At 33.9% G+C, this 24960-nt stretch overlaps 1 protein-coding gene across 5 annotated transcripts in view; it reads right to left on the bottom strand.

The window, feature by feature from the left end:
• The window catches only part of LOC142344914 (protein kinase C-like), a 165849-nt gene that overhangs the window by 42783 nt on the left and 98106 nt on the right, over nucleotides 1–24960 (bottom strand). For all 5 annotated transcript variants that reach the window (XM_075396973.1, XM_075396974.1, XM_075396977.1 and 2 more), the window contains 2 exons: nucleotides 24383–24535; nucleotides 8109–8292 (listed from right to left, as the gene is read on the bottom strand). In XM_075396973.1, the coding sequence (XP_075253088.1) occupies nucleotides 8109–8292; nucleotides 24383–24535 (337 nt within the window). The remainder of the gene's footprint in view (nucleotides 1–8108; nucleotides 8293–24382; nucleotides 24536–24960) is intronic.

Below are 24960 nucleotides of genomic sequence, written 5' to 3'. Positions count from 1 at the left end.
GAACACTACAAAAAATCTGAAACCAACTTATCTCCTTTCCATTTTAGAAAAATTGTGTTATAGAAGTCATTATATCCAAAAAAGTCAAGTTCCACAGCACTTTGAACAATGGTAGTTTAGACAGCAAACGCGAAATTTGTAGAAAACAACAGAGAGACAAAGTAAAAGGACCACAAAAAATCTTTGGCAAAAACCTGTTCTTACGATGTAAAATGGTGTGACAGTCAACAAAAAATATTAACAATTAACCAAGAACTCTCAATAATCGTTAAGCGGCGAAGCAACGAAAAACAATTCTGAAATCGGGAAAGAAACAAAAAGATTTACTGATCCTTTCAAAACAAGTCGTGTCAAAGCGTGAACATTGTTAGCTACGAAAGAAAAAGATGAATATTAAAAGATGACTCATTAGAGAACCCGGAGACTGTCATTAAAAGATCTTTAACAATTTTTGAAAATGAAAAGGCTAATGAGACCTATATTTAATGAGATTTAGTGACAAAACAACGAAAGAAAGACAAAAGATGTCAACATCTTTAAAAAATATTTTTCTTAAAGCAAGTTGTGTCGAAGTAGTGAAAACCGTTAGATATGAACAAATTGTAAAATTGACCCACACGTGACTCAAATGAGATTCACCTAGAGCTCTCCACAATGAAACTGAGTGGACAGAACAATACAAAAAAAAGAATGAACATTCTAAAAATCTATAACAATTTTTAGAAAATAAGTAGTGTCAAATTTGTTAGAACAATTCGGTTTCAAGTCAAATCAGTAGATTATTTAGAATGCCTCAACAGACCTTTCATTGATGAGACTAATTGACAACACAACAAAAAATACTGCATAAACAAAGCATCCAAAAAATTCACTTAATTCATGAAGACAAATAGCTTCTAGCGTAGTTGCTTTTGAGAGGTCAAACAATTGCAGGTAGGCATTATTGTGACACAAATCGCGTTTTAAAAGAATTCGTACAGATGATGAAGAGAAAACCAGCAAAAACAGAAATTAAATTCAGGTACGTGAGAAAAAATTACTCTCAATTAACAAAAATCTGTTACAACACCTTCTTTTACTACATTTTGCAAAGCAGTTTGACAAAATTCGAAATAAAAAGTGCTTGCTTTTTTCTCCAACCTTATTAAAATCACTACCCTATTTGACTTCTCAATGACAGGAAAAAGTCTATAGAAGTTTGAACAATCTTAAGAAAAAGACAGTGCACCAATACAACTCAAACTCGTCCCTGAGAAGATGAGGGCGGCTATCAAAAATAACAAATACAACAGCCCTTACAACAAAAGTAGAGCCACGCTGCACTTGCACTTTGATAGCTATAAAGAAGCAATGTAAAATTTCGAAAATCTTTGAAAAGCCGGGGGAGCCACTAATCTTGACCCACAAAACTTCACTACTACTTGAAATAGTCAAGAAAGAAGTATTCCCCTAAACTCGCTCTGTAAAAAATTCCTGCCGTAATATAATTAATAAATTAATAAGCGATTGAATGACTATTCGAGCAGAATGAAGAAAAGTAGCCAAAACTGAGGTAGATTGTCCAATAAAAAGCTAGACCTTATAATATGCCACAGGTAACATTAAAAATTAGGCCAGTTGTTTCGACGTTCTCATTAGACTTATAGTACTATCATACCGGGACCTGATTTCAGCTGCTATAAACTTCGAAGGAGAGAGTAATTTCAATCACCGAAAAATAAGGAAATAAAGAGTGAAAACGTCGCTCTAAAGCTTATATCGATCATGGGACTGAAAGAATAATTCCGAACAATCGGTCAAAAACAATTTCGGCATAAAAAAATCAGGGTATCTTATGCATCTTAGTGACTCTACTTGAAATCAAATAAAATCACCACCCCATTTGACTTCTCAATGAGAGCAAGAGTTCTATAGAAGTGTGAAATCTTTAAAAAGACAGCACAACAATACAACTCAAACTCTTCTCTGAGAAGATGAGGGCGCTATCAAAAATAACAAACACAACAGCACTGACAACAACAGTAGAGCGATGCTGCACTTGCACTTTGATGGCTATAAAGAATCTATGTAAAATTTTGAAAATCTTTGAAAAGCCGAGGGAGCCACTAATCTTGACCCACAAAATTAACTACTACTTGAAATAGTCAAGAAAGAAATTTTCCCCTAAATTCTCTCTGTAAAAAATTTCTGCCTTAATATAATTAAAAAAATTTCGTACTTCCCATTAAACTTCCCATGTAATTAAAAAATTGTTTCGTACTTCCCATTAAACTTATAGTACTAACTTGCTGGGAACTGGTTTCAACTGCTAAAAGTTTTAAGGAGAGAGTAATTTTCAATTACCGAAAAATAAAGAAATAAAGAATGAAAACGTCGTTCTAAAGCTTAAATCGGTCATGCGACTGAAAGAATAATTCAGAACAAACGGTCAAGAACAATTTCGGCATTAAAAAATTATGGTATGTTTGGCGTGTTAGTGACTCTACTTGAAATCAAGGGAAATTTGTGCCTGGGCACTTTTGAGAACCACGTAGCCAAAAGGTCAAAGGATATCTGCAGGTGATCTCTGCACGTATAGCTGGTGGTTGATATCTGTTGGCGTGAAATACAAGAGATTTTAAATATAATTTGTTTAAATAGACGTCTCTAATTTTTGCCAGCTCAATGCAGTTTTGTTTAAACATTTTTTGATTTTTTTGAATATCCACGGCCAAGAAAGTCTTTATGAAGGTGTTGATTAAAAAATACTAAGTTTTCACAAGAAGTGTTTATGCACAAGAAGAGTTCTTTTTCAAAAGACACAGAAAATTTAATCGAGAATTAGCTTTGTTTTAGACTATTGCGTTTGCAGCCTTGCAAATTTTTTGTCAGAACCATTGTTTGGTTTAATTTCCTTGACAATCTCATCAAATGCTCAGAATGCTGGAAAACTTGCGTGTTCGGTTTTCAAAATGCGGGCCTATTTATATAGCCAGAAGTTGTCCTAGACTTCGGAACTTGAGCATTTGCAAATCCCGCGTTTAAAGTTCCGAAGTCTAGGGAAACTTCTGGCTATATAAATAGATGCAAATTTTGAAAATTGAACATGCAAGGTTTCCAGCATTTCTGAGCATTTGATGAGATTGTCAAGAAAATCAAATCAAACAATGATTCTGACAAAAAATTTGTAAGGCTGCAAACGCAATAGTCTAAAACAAAGCTAATTCTCGAATAAATAATCTCAGTGTCTTTTGAAAAAAAACTGTTTTTGTGCATGAACACTTCTTGTGAAAACTTAATATTCTTTAATCAACACCTTCATAAAGACCTTCTTGGCCGTGGATATTCACAAAAATCAATATTCACGTCTATTTAAACAAATTATATTTAAAATCTCTTGTATTTTACGCCAACAGATATCAACCACCAGTGGAAATGGTAGTGCATTATACTAATATGCAGATGAAAATGCATTATTCAGACAGCAAATCATGACACGAAAGCAAATCATTTTCGTTGAAATCAAATCATTTTCGTTGAATCTTATTTTTTAAAAATAATAGTGATAGTAGCCAATGGAACTTAAGGTTAACACCATGAGCATTCCCAGCATGTTGCATTAAATTTTTTTATTTCGAACAGATTCACGAAGTATCTTTTGCACAATTTTTAAACAGAAAAGTTCTTTGTATGCAAAAAGGAATTGTTCTAGGCAATCAACAAATTTCAGATTTAAAAACACTTTTATGAAAAACGTATTTTAAAACGAATTTAGTTTTCTACTTGGGTTATGCAAAATACTGGTAAATTAGTTCTGAGTAAAGAAATTCAAAATTCGGATATATAATGCTGTTATGAGCAGGTAATTTGATGAAAAAAATGTATTCCTATTTTGTCGTTCATTTATAGATAAGTGAAGTGGTCAAAATACTGTCGGTTCAAGCGTGATTGTTTCGCCATTCTTAAATGTTTCCCAAAAAACTATTTTAGATTGTGAGTGTACGTTTCTAAACTGAAAAAAAATTGAAACACATTTTAGTTAATAGTTTTGCGATCTGATCTTCGAAATTTTGAGTTTTCCAATTCTTCTTAAAAAAACAGGTCCACTATAGTCCGAGGAAATCTATTCAATCCCTGCTCGCTAAAAACTTAAAATTTTTGTTCCTTTCTTATTATTTTAGCTTCAAAATCTTCTGGAGTTAAAGCCAATTCAAATCGACACATTCATTTTCTCTCTTTCAATATCTATTCAATATAAAAAGCATTTAAAGCAATTTTTATCATTTTGACCAACTTCTACAACCCACGCCCATTCATAAATGGTACAAATTGAAATCGCGAGATAGCATAACTTCAATATTTTTAGTTGGATAACCATGAGCACGGGATCGTTAATTATAGTTCACGCTTTCAGTCAAAAATGGCTAACGTGACTAAAACAGGAAAGATTAATTCAGTGACCGGAATTAATCAGAGCGTCACAAGACATTAGAACAGTAAAGGCGATATTAAGATTAAACACGGACAAATAATTCTCTCATTATCCCTTCGCTCAGCCTTTTTTACCCACTATCTATTGAAGCAAACACTATTCTTGTTGCTTTTTCTCTTCCTACTGTCAGGCAGGGAACAGCCTTTAAATGGACGAACCAAATTCCTCAGAAAACAATAGATTTTCAGAAAAGTTGGGGGAATGACAGGAACCTTTTCCCATTTATTGAAAAATGGAAAAGTAGAAACAAAGAGTCTAGTCCAACTAGGCACTAAGAAGCAATGGTGACTCGGTCAAATTGAATATGAATACTGTCAAATTGTCAAAACTCTTAAGCAGTCATTTTTCAGTATCAAAAAACCAACTACCTCCCTCAAACCCCCTTCCCGGTGTATGAAACGATTTATTGAAATGGCTGCCCCGTCTTTGTAGTTTTCAAAAACCAAATTTTTAATCTGGGCAAGAAGAAATATATCTGAAATCTACTGCTATCATCTCAAATAAATCTGATGACAGACAATTTTTTTTATGATCAGGTAACACTTTTTAGAACGAAAAACAGGACCAAGAGAATATCCCAAGTGAACCGAAACTTGATACATCTTTATAAAAAACATACTAAAACATGGTAAATCTAGCCAAGATCTTGCCATGTTACATGGCAAAATAATATCAAGATTATGTACAAACTTGAAAGTTCTTTGCATGGGTGTCAAGAAACAAGATTTTGGCAAGATTTCCAAGAAAGATTAACAATGATATGGCAAGATATATGAAGAATTACAAAATCAATAGCACCCAAAAACAAGATATAGCAGGAAATCACCCATTCTCACCAATATTTTCCAACAATTTTTATAAATAAATCTCACAGTTTCCCGTAAAAATGGCGGAGGCTGTTTCAGTAGAGAAATCTTATCAGTCGGAACGAAGTCGTCATCAGTTTCGTTATTACGTTTTGAATACAGAAAAACTTTTAGGGACAACCGAAAAATAAACAATAATTGAGCAAGAAAAAAAACGTGCCGGAAAAGAATTTTAACTATATTGGAAACAGTATACACCTTATAATTCAATTCAAGTTGGCGTAAAATATGGAAAATCTGTGATACGATTTAAAAAGTTCAGTTAAGACAACTAGTATACGCATTTGATAATTGAAACTATTTAGCATTTTTAATTTCGTCTGTCAACCAAGGGCATTTTTCCCGATGTAAAAATTTGGCGTTAACCTTATAAGGAGTTAATATCAGTTTAGTTGATACAATATTAAAATAAATTTTTTATAAGTCTAAACTAAACCAAGTAACTTGGAGTTTTGAAAGTCGCCACTTTACAATTCGACATGGAATTTCAAAAGTCGCCATAACTTGCCAATATCGTGTCTTCAACATCTTATAAACTCTGATTATAAATTTTCTATATTTTGGCCTAATGGCACTTTTTATGAACATACAAATATTAAAAGAAATGAATTCAAGTTAACTAAGAAATAGGATCATTTAGAAGTAACTTTATTTTTGCGTAGGATAGTGACAGTTTTGCTTGTATAAATGTTTGTAACAATTTGCTCACTTATTTAGCAGGCGGAAGACAAAAACATGTTAAAAAAATGACAAAAACCTGAAAATAATTCAAGAAGCTGATAAACTGCTAAAACCAAATCCAATTGGTCACAAGAATAGTTCATACGGTACTGGATCACCGAAAATGTGCAAGATATTTGCGAAAAATGACCTCTCTATCAAAACAACTTTTTGATTAAAAAAACCAATTTAAAAACAAAGGTTTGCGACATATAAAAAAACTTTTAATGCAGTAAAATACGCCCCAAGACCATACAAAAAATTCAAGAGTACTCTTCAGCTTTCGCCTTTTCAAATAAACTGCTGATTTGTCTCCTTGAATACGCCAAATAAATAAAAAATAAGAAGACAATTTTTATATACGGCCTGCTGTTTTTCTGTGCAATTAAACGCATCTAACGGCCGCAAAAAACTCTATTTTTTCATTCCACTTCTTGTTTTGACGTGACCAAGACTTTTACTTCAATTTGAGTTCAAAATTCATGAAAGCGTGTTAAAAGAACTTAGCAAATATTAGGAAGACTACAACACCGGTTCAAAGTGGTTATTCACTTAGCATCCAGCAAACCATTCAGTAAGAAAAAAGTACCTCTACTCATTTATGCTTATCACTTTGGAGACTAACAGTAAAAATGAGAAAAACTAAAACTGATTTAAAAAATGTTAAAAAATCTGATTAAGTAGTAGAGACACTAGTAGAGACCTCAAAACAATTGTTGGAGAAAAAAATTCAATGAAAAAGATCTTGTTCGATAAACGACTACCAGTTAAAAAGAAAAAAAACTACAAAACGGTACACGTGGGGAAATTGAGAGCACTGAACAAAAAATTGTTTACAAAATTACCTACTAAATGTTGAATGCTGCCTCCCAACATTTATTCTGAGACACTCCTTTACATTAACCCAATGCCTGTCAAAGAAATCCTAATACCATTTATCTTAATATAAAAACAGCACTGAATGGACTTGAAGTATCACCACCAAGAAACAATGCCAATTAAACACTAAAAATAAGGAAAAAAGCTTAAAACACAAAATCAAATAATGCGATGAAAACAATCCATTTCTATTTTCACAAAAACAATTAGAAATCAATATCAATCAAATCAATAGATCAGCACATGCACTAAACCAACTAACCTCAACCAAAGAAAAGCCCGCATTACTATAGAAACAAAGATTGCAAAGTTCTATAAAAGCGTTCAAAATAACATAATCAGCTAAAAATATCATCTAAAAGTCGAACATTTGATGAGATGGTCAAATATGCTTCAAAACAAATAACTGGCCGCCAAAAAAATTAAGACAAACACCTTTGGTTGACAAAGTCAGAGTTGAAACTATGAACACCACCGCTTTGAAAAAGCCGCACGTGAACAGAAAATACCAATTGCCTAAAGGTTTTTCGCACTCAGTTTTTTCACTCTCTTAGACCCTTGCAGGAACAAAAATGACGCTCTTTTTCTCTGCTTTTGAATTTTGTTAGCAGATTGACCTATACTCTTGTCTTTAAGTGCGGCATTTGACTTTGATTCTAAGAAAAGAGAGTCGCCGATTTAAAAAAAAATAGATCACCGTAGCTCTTATTCAAGTCATAAAAAAGACAGCTCCCCAATACAATTCAAATTCCTTGAATTGTAAAAAATAGGGCCGCTGCAATAGCCGGCTCAGATGAGGGCAGCTATTAAAAATATTATTTTTTGCAAAACAGGCACTAAATTAAAGAAAGACAAAAAATTGCGACAGGGGATGAGATCTCTAGTGTGAGATTATGATGCAAGAAGTGCACGCTAAACTTTGATCGTGCTAAAATTTATCACCTGATTTTTTCGTGTGATTAAACGTACGAGAAAAACGACCAATTTTACTTGCAATTTCTATCTGCGTCTGTAACAGGGTCTTTTATCATTTGTCCCTTTTTCCTCCGAAAAACTGCATAATACACAATTTTGATCAATTTACACGTTCTTTAAAGAGTCACTGGTTGCCAATTTTGTCCTTGTGCTTTTTGATTTCTCATCAATTTATTTTGTTTGTGCGATATTCTTACACTTGTATGTGTTCATCCCATTCGGGGTTGAGATTTGCTTTGATGATTTTGCCCTTGAACTTGAAGGATCCCCCATGTCCTCCACCATGATGGTGATTTGGGTCTTCTGGGAACAGGCGGATTTTGAAGTAAGGGTCTGCTAGTCCGTTCACATCCATCGGGATCAGGTTGCGGGCCTGACTCACTAAAATCAGATATGCAAAAATCGTTCTTTTGAAACCCAGAATTTGAAGATACATTCTCAAAAGTTATGCAATATTTTTGAAATCAAATATACATCGATATGTAAAAAATTACAATGCCAGGTTATTTAATCACATTTGTTCATTGCTCATGCGAGGAATTTCGTGTTTTTTTAATCACGAAAATGAAACACGAGTTGCTTAAACTTTTATGATTAAACAAGAAATTTGGGTTCAGAAAACTTTCAAATTACCGTCAGTTATCAGTTGAATTTTTGAATTGTGTGGACAATTGCCCAAAGACTGATTAGTACGATTAGTACAACGGGACAATTTTTTCAATGGTGAAAAAAACAGCTGAAGTGTATGTTGTCAAGAACAGTTTAAAAAACTTGGGGTTAAGTATTAAGCTATTATAAAAAAAATAATGGTAATGGTACCACCTTTTTTCTGCATTCACAGCAACGAAACAGAAACTTAAACTTTCGCAAGATAATCTCAATTAATTAACAATTCATCAAGCAATATTGAATCTAAACCTGGTTCCTTAATTTTTTTTTCATTTTAATTAACTACAGAAAACTTTTTTTGTGTACCATTAATGACTTATTTTTAGTGTTCCTCATCTGTAACAAAAACACTAGGGTTAGGGGGTAAACTTTTGGGTTTCAACTTATGTCACAGCCTCAGTACTGTTTCAAATATCGTATTTAAGGCAAGATTAAATAGGCTCAATGTATTAGCACCCTTCATCGCATGTCAAAACTAAACAAAACTTCCGCTAAACAAGATCTAATCTAGCTAACCAAAAACCTTATAAACTGTAAACACAACCAACTATTTGAATAAATACTGGACAACAATACTGATGACGATAGGCCAAAGCAGAAAACAAAACAGTTTTGGTTTCTAGGACTCTGAATAATTGATCGGATTCTGGACTCTCAAAAACGATTTAAAAAAACAACAAGGAGGCTCAGTAATGCGCGATTAATGCGCGACAAACATTAATTAAATCAAAAACTTTATGTCCGTTTAAAAACACAAAACTTAATAACAATATCAACATACTGTCAGATAAAACAAATGCTAGACAAAATTACTTATAAATTACCAGAAAAATTATGGGAACAGTCCATAAACAGTTTTGGCAACCACTAGACAAAAAGAATAAAAACAGTAAAGTTAAAAAATGAGCACATTTTTTTAAGAACAATTACCTTCAAAGTAATGAAAACCAATAGAAATAAAGCGAAATATCCCAAATGTTTACGACTACCAATGCTTCTAATGACGGGCCTTAAGACCTGTCCGTATTTAATTGTTATGCCGCTAAAAAGAACAACTAAAAGACAACAAACAAAAATCCAATTAAACGCTGCCAGAAGACGCTGTCGAAGCCGTAAAGCCATAATTTGGCCCTCAAATTATGTTCGATTGCGCCTTCTGCAAACAACGATAATTTAGTATGTGGCTATTCATTAATGAGACTACGTAACATGTAGACAAAAAAAGGGCAAAACTAAGTAATAAAGTTGATTTTTTTTAAACAAAATTAATTCCAAAGTCATGAAAGCCATTAATTACAAAAAGAACTAACTAAATAGGCTCATTAATTCGTCCAGAGGAAGCTCTTGAGACTTTCAATTATACAGAAAAAGTCTTGGGTCTACAAAAAGAACGTCAAAAATGACAAAAATTAATTTTTACTTTTCTTTGTGAAAAAGCGGTATCGAAGCCAATAAGGTCATAACGAACTCTTTAAAAATATTAGGTTTTGTAACACCAATCTCTTTTGACACTTTCCTCTGACACCAATAACGTCATATTTGACCTGTTATTAACAAGACTAGGTAACAAAAAGACAATAAAAAGAACAAAAGTGCAAAGTTAAAAAGTTTTTTTTAGTTTGGAAAAAAAATTGTTTTCAAAGTCATGAAATCCAACAGCTGTCTACAAATATCAAAATGTTGGCTCATTTTTTTTCATGAAAAACAAATAAAACCTGTCATTATACAGAAAATTTCATACGACTTAAACGACAAAGTAAAAACGACAGTTAACGACAAAGTTAAAAAATTCAATTAAACTTTTGAAGAAAGAAGTGTCGAAGCCGTTAAATTGACATTCTGTATCTTTCAGCATTTCAATATTTTCAATCGTGCCTTTTTTTAACGCCAATAATGTGATATGAGAAATTTGAGAACTCTCTATAATGTGATAACGTGACGAAACTATAAAACGTGACAAACAGACAAATATGTAAAATAAAAAAATTTGAAATCTAGTAGTATCAAAGCCAGAAAACAATAACTTAGGGCCTAAAACGCAATAGAGATTAAATTTTAAATCAGTGGAGTAGAACGAAGAAGCATTTTTTCTTTGCTGAAACTAAGCTACAAGTTGGCCAAATTAAGAAAAAAAAAAGAGGAAAAGTTCATTAAGCCATAATTTATATAAAAATCGATTATATTTAAAAGTCAAAACGATCAAAAAGCTTTCAAAATTTAACTAAATGCATTAGATTGGAGATGCTTAGGAAGTCAATTGGACCTATCACTCCTGAGCTTTGATTTGATATGTTCCTTTAGAAACACTTTTTTTCGAATGTTATAGATATGGATAATTTGTTAGTTAAAAACTGAAAAACAAATTCTGCGTTTTTGATAATCAACGAGTACTCTCAACTGACGTTGAAGTATTAAGAGTCCTCTTTAGAGTCTAAAAAGATTATATTAGTGTTCTTTCGGGTGTACATCCGGCAAGTTTAATAAAAATATTTTAATTCCATATTCTACGCTGGACGAGCTTTCTTTTGATACTAGTCTCAACTCTTTACGATAAATATATCGATCGGCAAAAATTCTGAACAAAAAACCCATTTGAGTATATAGTTCCTCCCCCCAAGAGGGATCGGAACAATAAAACGATGTCCTCAAAAACAATAAAACATCCTGGCAGAACTAAAATTGAACAGCTGCAATAAAAATTGAGCCAGACTTTCCTGCAATGACGCTGACTTGAAAAAAGACGACAGGTATTCAATGTGTTAACCATTCAATTTTAAGAATGATTCATTCAGCAAGCCAGAAATGTATACATAATAAAAAAATACCAATAGTTTAGAATAAATTGACTTTTCAATTTTAAAAAATTTGGTTTATCGCAATTTGCTTGATCGAATAACAGATTCAAAGAAACTAACTAAAAAAATAAAACCCTTACCAACTACGGTCGGTCAAATTGCTCTCAAACGCCTGACGTGAGATCAATTGTGCCCTAATATAGTCCGGGCGGGGGTATAACGTTACTAAGGGGGCCTCATATTATAGCATCATAGCTAATTTTATACCACTACTTAGATCTAAATTAAAAATGCAATCAATGCTGGTCAGTTTTTGAATCGATTTTTGGTAGAAACCTGCCACGAATTGAGTTAGGAGCTTAAATTCAGAACGGGTGCTATTTAGGTCAAGCAAAAATCAAGTCATAAAGAGTGCTAAACGTCACCCGAAACGTCAATGCGTCAGACGAAACGTTGCATTAAAAAATTGCAATAAACCATCATTAAAAGATGGGCTAAAATACTTGTTTTGACTCCAGTTGCGAGCAATTAAACAATTAAAATTTGAAATCTATATTTTGATTGGCATTTGAAGTCCAAATGGTGCCTTTCGAAGTCGCTTACTTTTTAAAAACAACCTGTTCATAGTAAACTTATCATAAAAATTGAAATCTTCATGAATAAAAATGGAAGAGACGAGAAGACAATGTAGAAAAGCGTACGGAAAGTTCATGCGAGGGCACCCGTTTTGAGGGTTAACCATCCATTTGTTGGGCACCGAAACTTGAGCACCGAAACTTGGGCACCGATTCTTATTAAAGACCTCTAGTAACGAAGTCAAGCAGTCCACATTGCGTTTCTTTTTTATCTTCATAAGACATTCTAACTCATGTTCAGTCTCTGCTTTGTTTTCTTGTTTTGAGCGAGTAGTTTTTTTGTGTGCTGATTTCTATCTAATTGCAATTTTCGAGCGATCATGACCGACTATTCAAAATTAGTCCTAAAAAATCTGACTATAATTTTAATACCAAGACATGAACTCTATTTTTAGCACAGTAAAAGTCTACGGTCGCAGCACATGCATTCTCAAATCTTATTTTCCTATCGAATAACACAGGGCTAATTCGTCATAATGTGTCTATAAAAAGCTGTTAAGCACAATTCTTATTATCTTGCATGTCAAAATGCGAGGGTACCCCTCAACGGATCTTTATAGATACCAGAATATCCTTCGGAACACAAAAATAAAATTTTCATCAATTGATTTTTCATCAAGCAATGAATTAGTTCACTCTTAATATTAGTTTAGGTTAGATGTGAACAATTTGATCAGAATTAACGGACAAAATAAGTGGCTAATATGTCGGATAGAAACTCTTCTTTTCTTTATTTTCAATTAGTGATGACATTTAACAGCCTGTAAACCCATGAAGAAGAGCAGCCTACATAGAGAAGTGAAAAACCAAGCAGGAAGCTGGAGCATTTATTCCCCGTGTTATTTCCTCACTAGATGGGGCCTAATTGACGCTAAATCTTATTTAGATGCAAAATAATTGTGCTAATTTACCCGTCTTTCCTCACTTCAAAGCAAATTTGCACTCTGTATTCAGGAAACGAAGCTCAAAGCACTATTTTAATAATAAATAAACAGAGCCAAGTTTAGAAACACTGTTTAGTAATCTAAGCTCTAAAAATGACACAAACAGTGAAAATGTGCCGATATCAGAAATTTACGTCAATTTTTATCAGTAAACGTCACTAAACAGTTCAAAAAATGACGTCAGTGATAATGCTAAACTGTTAGAATATCAAAAACTTAACAAAATTGAGAACCAATCACTTTTAGTAACTTGGACCGAACAAATAATTAAGTTCTAAGAACGATAGGTCTGAAAAAAAACTGACATAGCTGGCAGATTGTCAGAAAATAACTGCGATAGCTTCGTAAATGTGTAATCCCAAATACCAATGAAGAGAATGAGAACTAGCAAGAAACTAGAAAATAGGGCATTGAAGAAAAAACTGACTTTTCTAACTGTAGTGACGTCTTTCACCGAATTATTTCTAATTGTAGTGATGTCTTTTAGGACTCAATTAGACTCATGAATTTGAAAACCTCTAACCTTTATTAGAGAGAGAGAGAGGTCCACATTTGACTTTCACCCCCCCTTCACCCCCCCCCCCCCCATTAAAGTATGCTAAAGTCCTTTTGCAGAAAGACTGAAAGAGCTAAACTCATGTGTTACCAATTTTCACGCCAATGAGTAAGAGATCAAACCAATAAGATTAAAATATTCCGTCGAGAAGTTGCAATAAGGAATGAACAACCGCTGATTTGAAAAGGGGCTAGGATGTTAGACAAAAGTTTGATTAGCAGAACTGTTGCAGACATTGGGCCAAAATTTCCACTTACTTTTGTAGAAAATATGCAAAAAAACCCTTCAAAATTCTACTTGACAATCTCATTTTAACTTCCCCTCAAACCCACCCCAGGTGCCAAAATTAACTCCGGAAAAAACTATAAAAGGTGCCTGTAAAGCAACGTACTCGCTGCTTCAATCTGAATTTCTAGTTCTAATTCTAATTTTTGGTCAATATTAATAGAAAAACGTCATTTGGTTCTAAACTGAATAGAGAGGCTCGAAAGTTTGAAGAAAGTAAAATTTTCTATGTATTTTCTCGCAAAGACGATTACTGAAGGTACACGTAATTTTAATGACAAATGTATTTTTAAAGTACCACTTCCGAAAATGTTAACCGGTTCCCGCTCGATTTCCTCAAAACATCTCAAAAATTTCTCTTGATGTCTACAAAAAATCCTTTTGTCAAATCGAGATTCTTTCTGATATTTCACTCCCCAATTTAAAGTCAGTGAACATCACAGCACAGGTTTCAACAAAATCGAAAACAATCTTTATACTTGAGATGAAACGCAACTCCCCACCTCCAAACAAAGGTGAAATTTGAAAATAAAAAGCAGACAAAAAAATTTTCTTTAAGATTCGAAACAAGCTTGTTTTCTATTCGATTTCTAATTAAATATCAGGGGTTTCGAAGAAAAATTAAAACCTTAATTTCTTGATGTTTTAGGAGCCAACTAGTTGGATAAAATTAGATGAAAAAACAACGCTTGACAATTGAATTTTTGGCATGAATTGGAAAAAAGTGACCCGCTATCATTAAAGAGAATCTGAAGGAGAGAGGGAAGAAAACGAGCGCTCAATTTATTAAATCTAACGCAAATCCTTTCCAAATTAAAGAAAAAAGTGTATTGGCTCTGCAAATTACAAATGATCACGATAACCATTGTGAAAAGGTTGACAAAATGCCACAAAATGTGACGTAAAGCTGGGCCTCGTGGTTCACGCACCAAAAAAATATCAAAAATCTTAATCAGACTGTAGAGAACCTTTTGCAGGTTCTGTATTTGAGGAGAGGCAACAATATTTACTATCCATCCCAATTTTACCAATAACAACGATGAAAGGGGTCATAACGCTTTATCTCACCCAATGAGAGGGCAAGTTGATCAAACTTTACAATTTATTGAAGTACCGAAAGAAGAGGAGAGAGCTATAGCTCTGTTGATATAAGTATCTGGTCGATGATTTAACGATTTAGGCTCGGAACATCTCGGGTCTCGCCCACTATAGGCCCCCATGAAATTATAGCCCCCCTTATGGTATCGTTACCTTGAGTGCGGGGGGTATAAGTCATCTGACCAGTAAGCTGGGGGTTTTAATGGGAAAGACCCAAATATCTCAAATTAGCTACGATTGAACGAAACAAAGTTTGATTATTTTAAGTATTTTCCATATTTTAAAAAAATTTTAAAAAACATTAATTTTTTCATGAATGATTGAACATTTTAGATTTAAATTAGCTCAGAATTTTTTAGAACTTAACACAAAATTAGATAGATGAGAAGGACTGACTGGCACTATAGAAACTATAAGATGAAAAAAACAGATGACAAGACCAGATGGTCTACAATGATCTGCCCAGGATTAATGAATAGCAAAAAACACATTTGAATTAGATGAAACGAAAGGTTAAATTGTAGTAGTAACAAACGTAAACATAAAGATTGCAAAAATAAAATGAGACTCTAGAAAAACTCTGCTTCCTGTCGTCGATCATGGGTTGCTACATGCTAACATGAGGAAATCTGGTGTCCTACATACATTAATTTAGCCTAAATCTTAATTTTTGAATTTGAAATATTTTTTAAAAATCGGAACTTAAATACTAGGCCTGAGAGATCTTACGATTGATCCCTTACTTACCCCTTTAGCGAAATTGCCTCTACTGACGGTGGATTGAACCTCTGGACTGAACTAGGGAATGCAACCGGTCATGGACCATCTGATTGAGGCAAAGCAGCAAGGTCGGGATTAAGTAGAAGTCACAAAAAAATTACCCGCAACTCAAACACTAAACAGATACCGTACTTACGCAAAATTATTAACGAGGAAAGTACTTTTTAATCCATGATAGAAATCATTCACCTCCTTATATGAGCATTCGATCAAGTCAGGCATTATATCAACCTCTCCTAATTCATTATACAAAATAGTTGATGGGTATTGAATAGATGAACCTTGAAATTTTGTTTTGAAAAACGGCACTTTAAGCAAACTTAAACAAGAAGAGCGTGTTGAAGAAAAATTGTTTTGTAAAGTAAACATACTATTTAAATCCTCATCTGAATGGAAATTGTTGATAGAATTTAAACCAAATTTTGACAATTCATAAATATGTAGACGCAAATCCACTCAAAATAAATGAAAAAGTTCATTGTCTTTGCCAATTAGAAATGATCACGAGAACTATTCTGAAAAGGTTGAAAAAACGCCACAAAAATTGAGGTAAAGCTGGGTCTCGTGGTTCACTCACAAAATTAAATGTTCAAAAATCTTAATCAGACTGTAGAGAACATTTTGCAGGGGCTGTATTTGAGGAGAGGCAACCATTTTTAATATCCATCCTATTTTTACCAATCACAACTATGACAGGAGTCGCAAAGCTTTATCTCACCCAATGAGAGGGAAAGTTGATCAAAGTTTACGATTTATTGAAGTACCGAAGGAAGAGGATAGAGAGCTATAGCGCTGTTGATATAAGTAAACGATCGATGATTAAACCGTTTAGGTTCGGAACATCTCGGGTCTCGCCCAGTATAGGCCCCATGAAATTATAACCCCCCTTATGGTATAGTTAACATAAGTGCGGGGGGTATAATTCATCTGACCAGTAAGCGGGGGGTTTTAATGGGAAAGACCCAAATATCTCAAATTAGCTACGATTGAACGAAACAAAGGTTTGATTATTTTAAGTGTTTTCCATAGTTAAAAAAATAACAATTAAAACATTAATTTCTTCATGCATAATTGAACATTTTAAATTTAAATTAGCTCAGAAATTTTTAGAATTCAACACAAAATTAGATAGATGAGAAGGACTTACTGGCACTATAGAAACTATAACATGACACAAACAGATAACAAGACCAGATGGTCTACAATGATCTGCCAGGGATTAATGAATAGCAAAACAACACATTTGAATTAGATGAAACGAAAAGTTAAATTTTAGTCGTAACAAACGTAAACATAAAGATTGCAAAAATAAAATGAGACTCTAGAAAAACTCTGCTTCCTGTCGTCGATCATGGGTTGCTACATGCTAACATGAGGAAATCTGGTGTCCTACAAACATTATTTTAGCCTAAACCTTAATTTCTGAATTTGAAATATTTTTTAAAAATCGGAACTTAAATACTAGGCCTGAGAGATCTTACGATTGATCCCTTACTTACCCCTTTAGCGAACTTGCCTCTACTGACGGTGGATTGAACCTCTGGACTGAACTAGGGAAGGCAACCGGTCATGGACCATCTGATTGAGGCAAAGCAGCAAGGTCGGGAGTAAGTAGAAGTCACAAAAAAATTACCCGCAGCTCGAACACTAAACAGATACCGTACTCACTCAAAATTATTAACGAGGAAAGTACTTTTTAATCCATGATAGAAATCTTTCACCTCCTTATATGAGCATTAGATCAAGTCAGGCATTATATCAACCTCTCCTAATTCATTATACAAAATAGTTGATGGGTATTGAATAGATGAACGTTGAAATTTTGTTTTGAAAGATGGCACTTTAAGCAAACTTAAACAAGAAGAGCGTGTTGAAGAAAAATTATTTTGTAAAGTAAACATACTATTTAAATCCTCATCTGAATGGAAATTGTTGATAGAATTTAAACCAAATTTTGACAATTCATAAACATGTAGACGCAAATCCACTCAAAATAATTGAAAAAGTTCATTGTCTTTGCCAATTAGAAATGATCACGAGAACTATTCTGAAAAGGTTGAAAAAACGCAACAAAATTTGAGGTAAAGCTGGGTCCCGTGGTCCACTCACAAAATTAAATGTTCAAAAATCTTAATCAGACTGTAGAGAACCTTTTGCAGGGGCTGTATTTGAGGAGAGGCAACCATATTTAATAACTATCCTAATTTTACCAATCACAACGATGAGAGGAATCGCAAAGCTTTATCTCACCCAATGAGAGGGCAAGTTGATCAAAGTTTACGATTTATTGAAGTACCGAAGGAAGAAGGTAGAGAGCTATAGCGCTGTTGATATAAGTATCCGATCGATGATTAAACCGTTTAGGTTTGGAACATCTCGGGTCTCGCCCAATATAGGCCCCCATGAAATTAAACCCCCCCTTATGGTATAATTACCATAAGGGCGGGGGGTATAAGTCATCTGAGCAGTAATCGGGGGGTTTTAATGCGAAAGAACCAAATATTTCAAATTAGCTACGATTGAACGAAACAAAGGTTTGGTTATTTTAAGTGTTTTCCATATTTTAAAAAAAACAATTAAAACATTAATTTCTTCATGCATAATTGAACTTTTCAAATTTAAATTAGCTCAGAAATTTTTAGAATTTAACACAAAATTAGATAGATGAGAAGGACTGACTGGCACTATAGAAACTATAACATGACAAAAACAGATAACAAGACCAGATGGTCTACAATGATCTGCCCGGGATTAATAAATAGCAAAACAACACATTTGAATTAGACGAAGTGGAAAGTTAAATTTTAGTCGTAACAAACGTAAACATAAAGATTGCAAAAATAAAATGAGACTGTAGAAAAACTCTGCTTCCTGTCGTCGATCATGGGTTGCTACATGCTAACATGAGAAACTCTGGTGTCCTACATACATTAATTTAGTCTAAACCTTAATTTTTGAATTTGAAATATTTTTTAAAAAACGGAACTTAAATACTAGGCCTGAGAGATCTTACGATTTAACACTTACTTACCCCTTTAGCGAACTTGCCTCTACTGACGATGGATTGAACCTCTGGACTGAACTAGGGAAGGCAACCGGTCATGGACCATCTGATTGAGGCAAAGCAGCAAGGTCGGGAGTAAGTAGAAGTCACAAAAAAATTACCCGCAGCTCAAACACTAAATACATACAGTACTTACTTAAAATTATTAACGAGGAAAGTACTTTTTAGTGTATGATAAAATTCATACACTTCCTTATATAAGCATTCGATCAAGTCAGGCATTATATCAACCTTTTCTAATTCATTATACAAAATAGTTGATCGGTATTGAATAGATGAACGTTGAAATTTGGTTTTGAAAAACGGCACTTTAAGCAAACTTAAACAAGAATAGCGTGTTGAAGAAAAATTATTTTGTAAAGTAAACATACTATTTATATCCTCATCTGAATGGAAATTGTTGACAGATTTTAAACCAAATTTTAACAATTCATAAATATGTAGACGCTAATCCACTCAAAATAAATGAAAAAGTGCATTGATTTTGCAAATTAGAAATGATCAAGAGAACTATTGTGAAGAGGTTGAAAAAACGCCACAAAATTTGAGGTAAAGCTGGGTCTCGTGGTTCACTCATCAAATTAAATGACCAAAAATTTTAATCAGACTGTAGAGAACCTTTGGCAGGGGCTCTATTTGAGGAGAGGAAACCATAATTACTATCCATCCTAATTTTACCAATCACAACGATGAGAGGAGTCGCAACGCTTTATCTCACCCAATGATATGGCAAGTTGATCAAAGTTAAAGATTTATTGAAGTACAGAAGAAAGAGGATAGAAAGCTATAGCGCCGTTGATGTAAGTATCTGATCGATGATTAAACCGTTTAGGTTTGGAACATCTCGGATCTTGCCCATTATAGAACCCCCCATGAAATTTTAGCCCCCCATTATGTTATAATTACAATGGATGCGGGGGTATAAGTCATCCGACCAGTAAGCTGGGGGGTTTTAATGGGAAAGACCCAAATATCTCAAATTAGCTACGATTGAACGAAACAAAGGTTTGACTATTTTAAGTGTTTTCCATATTTAAAAAAAAACAATTAAAACATTAATTTCTTCATGCATAATTGAACTTTTCAAATTTAAATTAGCTCAGAAATTTTTAGAATTTAACACAAAATTAGATAGATGAGAAGGACTGACTGGCACTATAGAAACTATAACATGACAAAAACAGATAACAAGACCAGATGGTCTACAATGATCTGCCCGGGATTAATGATTAGCAAAACAACACATTTGAATTAGACGAAACGAAAAGTTAAATTTTAGTCGTAACAAACGTAAACATAAAGATTGCAAAAATAAAATGAGACTCTAGAAAAACTCTGCTTCCTGTCGTCGATCATGGGTTGCTACATGTTAACAGGAGAAAATATGGTGTCCTACATACATTAATTTAGTCTAAACCTTAACTTTTGAATTTGAAATGTTTTTAAAAAATCGCAACTTAAATACTAGGCCTGCGAGATCTTACGAGTGAACCCTTACTTACCCTTTTAGCGAACTTGCCTCTACTGACGGTGGAATGAACCTCTGGACTGAACTAGGGAAGCCAACCGGTCATAGACCATCTGATTGAGGCAAAGCAGCAAGGTCGGGAGTAAGTAGAAGTCACAAAAAAATTACCCGCAGCTCAAACACTAAATACATACAGTACTTACTCAAAATTATTAACGAGGAAAGTACTTTTTAGTGTATGATAAAATTCATACACTTCCTCATATAAACATTCGATCAATTCAGGCATTATATCAACGTTTTCTAATTCATTATACAAAATAGTTGATCGGTATTGAATAGATGAACGTTGAAATTTTGTTTTGAAAAATGGCACTTTAAGCAAACCTAAACAAGAATAGAGTGTTGAAGAAAAATTATTTTGTAAAGTAAACATACTATTTAAATCCTCATCTGAATGGAAATTGTTGATAAATTTAAAACCAAATTTTAACAATTCATAAATATGTAGACGCAAATCCACTCAAAATAAATGAAAAATTGCATTGTCTTTGCAAATTAGAAATGATCAAGAGAACTATTGTGAAGAGGTTGAAAAACGCCACAAAATTCGAGGTAAAGCTGGGTCTCGTGGTCCACACACCAAATTAAATGACCAAAAATTTTAATCAGACTGTAGAGAACCTTTTGCAGGGGCTGTATTTGAGGAGAGGCAACCATATTTACTATCCATCCTAATTTTACCAATCACAACGATGAGAGGAGTTGCAACGCTTTATCTCACCCAATGAGATGGCAAGTTGATCAAAGTTTAAGATTCATTGAAGTACCGAAGGAAGAGGATAGAGAGCTATAGCTCCGTTGATGTAAGTATCTGATCGATGATTAAACCGTTTAGGTTTGGAACATCTCGGGTCTTGCCCATTATAGAACCCCCCATGAAATTATAGCCCCCATTATGGTATAATTGCAATGGATGCGGGGGTATAAGTCATCTGACCAGAAAGCTGGGGGTTTTTATTGGGAAAGACCCAAATATCTCAAATGAGCTACGATTGAACGAAACAAAGGTTTGATTATTTTAAGTGTTTTCCATATTTTAAAAAAACAATTAAAACATTAATTTCTTCATGCATAATTGAACAATTTAGATTTAAATTAGCTCAGAAATTTTTAGAACTTAACACAAAATTTGATAGATGAGAAGGACTGACTGGCACTATAGAAACTATAACATAAAAAAAACAGATGACAAGACCAGATGGTCTACAATGATCTGCCCAGGATTAATGAATAGCAAAACAAGACATTTGAATTAGATGAAACGAGAAGTTAAATTGTAGTCTTAACAAACGTAGACATAAAGATTGCAAAAACAAAATGAGACTCTAAAAAAACTCTGCTTTCTGTTGTCGATCGTGGGTGCTACATGTTAACAAGAGAAAATATGGTGTCCTACATACATTAATTTAGTCTAAACCTTAATTTTTGAATTTCAAATATTTTATAAAAAACCGCAACTTAAATACTAGGCCTGCGAGATCTTACGATTGATCCCTTACTTACCCCTTTAGCGAACTTGCCTCTACTGACGGTGGATTGAACCTCTGGACTGAACTAGGGAAGGCAACCGGTCATGGACCATCTGATTGAGGCAAAGTAGCAGGGTCGGGAGTAAGTAGAAGTCACAAAAAATTACCCGCAGCTCAAACACTAAACAGATACCGTACTTACTCAAAATTATTAACGAGGAAAGTACTTTTTAATCCATGATAGAAATCTTTCACCTCCTTATATGAGCATTCGATCAAGTCAGGCATTATATCAACCTTTCCTAATTCATTATACAATATAGTTGATCGGTATTGAATAGATGAACGTTGAAATTTTGTTTTGAAAAATGGCACTTTAAGCAAACTTAAACAAAAAGAGCGTGTTGAAGAAAAATTGTTTTTTAAAGTAAACATACTATTTAAATCCTCATCTGAATTGAAATTGTTGATAGAATTCAAACCAAATTTTAACAATTCTTAAATATGTAGACGCAAATCCACTCAAAATAAATGAAAAAGTGCATCGTCCTTGCAAATTAGAAATGATCACAAGAACTATTGTAAAAAGGTTGAAAAAACGCCACAATGTTTGAGGTAAAGCGGGGTCTCGTGGTTCACTCACCAAATTAAATGACCAAAAATCTTAATCAGACTGTAGAGAACCTTTTGCAGGGGCTGTATTTGATGAGAGGCAACCATATTTACTATCCATCCGAGAGGAGTCAACGATGAGAGGAGTCGCAACGCTTTATCTCACCCAGTGAGAGGGCAAGTTGATCAAAGTTTACGATTTATTGAAATACCGAAGAAAGAGGATAGAGAGCTATAGCGCCGTTGATATAAGTATCTGATCGATGATTAAACCGCTTAGGTTTAGAGATTCTCGGGTCTTGCCCATTATAGAACCCCCATGAAACTATAGCCCCCCCATTATGGTATAATTACAATGGGTGCGGGGGTATAAGTCATTTGACCAGTAAGCTGGGGGTTTTAATGGGAAAGACCCAAATATCTCAAATTAGCTACGATTGAACGAAACAAAGATTTGATTATTTTAAGTGTTTTCTTTTTTAAAAAAAAAGCAATTAAAACATTCATTTCTTCATGCATAATTGAACATTTTGAATTTAATTTAGCTCAGAAATTTTTAGAACTTAACACAAAATTAGATAAATGAGAAGGACTGACTGGCACTATAGAAACTATAACATGAAAAAACAGATAACAAGACCAGATGGTCTACAATGATCTGCCAGGGATTAATGAATAGCAAAACAACACATCTGAATTAGATGAAACAATAAGTTAAATTGTAGTCGTAACAAACGTAGACATAAAGATTGCAAAAAATAAAATGAGACTCTAGAAAAACTCTGCTTTCTGTCGTCGATCGTGGGTTGCTACATGTTAACAGGAGAAAATATGGTGTCCTTCATACATTAATTTAGTCTAAACCTTAATTTTTGAAATTGAAATGTTTTTAAAAAATCGCAACTTAAATACTAGGCCTGCGAGATCTTACGAGTGATCCCTTACTTACCCTTTTAGCGAACTTGCCTCTACTGACGGTGGAATGAAACTCTGGACTGAACTAGGGAAGCCAACCGGTCATGGACCATCTTATTGAGGCAAAGCAGCAAGGCCAGGAGTAAGTAGAAGTCACAAAAAATTACCCGCAGCTCAAACAATAAATACATACAGCACTTTTTCAAAATTATCAACGAGGAAAGTACTTTTTAATGTATGATAAAAATCATTCACTTCCTTATATGAGGATTCGATCAAGTTAGGCATTATATCAACCTTTCCTAATTCATTATACAAAATAGTTGATCGGTATTGAATAGATGAACGTTGAAATTTTGTTTTGAAAAATGGCACTTTAAGCAAACTTAAACAAGAATAGCGTGTTGAAGAAAAATTATTTTGTAACACGAGAACTATTGTGAAGAGGTTGAAAAAACGCCACAAAATTTGAGGTAAAGCTGGGTCTCGTGGTTCACTCACAAAATTAAATGTTCAAAAATCTTAATCAGACTGTAGAGAACCTTTTGCAGGGGCTGTATTTGAGGAGAGGCAACCATATTTAATAACTATCCTAATTTTACCAATCACAACGATGAGAGGAGTCGCAAAGCTTTATCTCACCCAATGAGAGGGCAAGTTGATCAAAGTTTACGATTTATTGAAGTACCGAAGGAAGAGGATAGAGAGCTATAGCGGTGTTGATATAATTAGCTGATCGATGATTTAACGGTTTAGGTTCGGAACATCCCGGGTCTTGCCCATTATAGAACCCCCCCCCCCCATGAAATTATAGCCCCCCCCATTATGGTATAATTACAATGAGTGCGGGGGGGGGGGGGTGTATAAGTCATCTGACCAGTAAGTTGGGGGTCTATAATGGGAAATACCCAAACATCTCAAATTAACTACGGTTGAACGAAACTAAGGTTTGGTTAATTTAAGTCTTTTCCAATTTTAAAAATTGACAACAATTCAAATATTTACCCAATTATGACCGTCTAAAGGACTGACTTTACCCATTGATTACAGCTGTCTGGTTGCTATAGCAACAATGATTAAATGTTTTAGACAATAAAAAGTGGGTTGCTTGAAGTTACCGTTGAATAGGAAGAATTTTGTTCCATCTATGTGAAGGGCGTCCTTGACGAGGGAGATTGAGATTTTGATTCTGCCTCTCCTCTCGAAGATGTCCTGACCACACAGGTTGGGAACGTACTTTGTGCACCGTTTGTGCACGTTTATTTGGCACTCTATAACATAACAATACCTACGGTTTAAATCAATAAAGTGATTACCGAGAATAACTGCGAGAAAATGTTATTATAACTGATTATACAATATAGATCATAGAATATTACGAAACATGTTGTTAACATACCAAGCCTCAAGATCACGAACATTTGGGGGTCCTTCCCACTATAGCCCTCCATTATGGTATATTTATGCAATATTATCATGATTGGGGTTGGAGGGGCAATAATGGGAAAGACCCCATTTCGGTATCCATTAGTGGTCAACTGCTTCTGTAGATAACTATAGCAAAAAATATTCTTTTTCTCATCAAAATGATATCCGATACCTTTAACCAGTCAATTCATTCACATTGGTAACAAAAAAGTTATCAATCTTTCCTGATTTTTTCCGTTCGTTCACTATTACCTTAGTGGCCGCATAT

Source organism: Convolutriloba macropyga, chromosome 8 (assembly GCF_964194025.1).
Source record: "Convolutriloba macropyga chromosome 8, txConMacr16.3, whole genome shotgun sequence".
Classification (NCBI taxonomy): domain Eukaryota; kingdom Metazoa; phylum Xenacoelomorpha; order Acoela; family Convolutidae; genus Convolutriloba; species Convolutriloba macropyga.
This window is presented reverse-complemented; position numbering and strand designations above follow the sequence as displayed.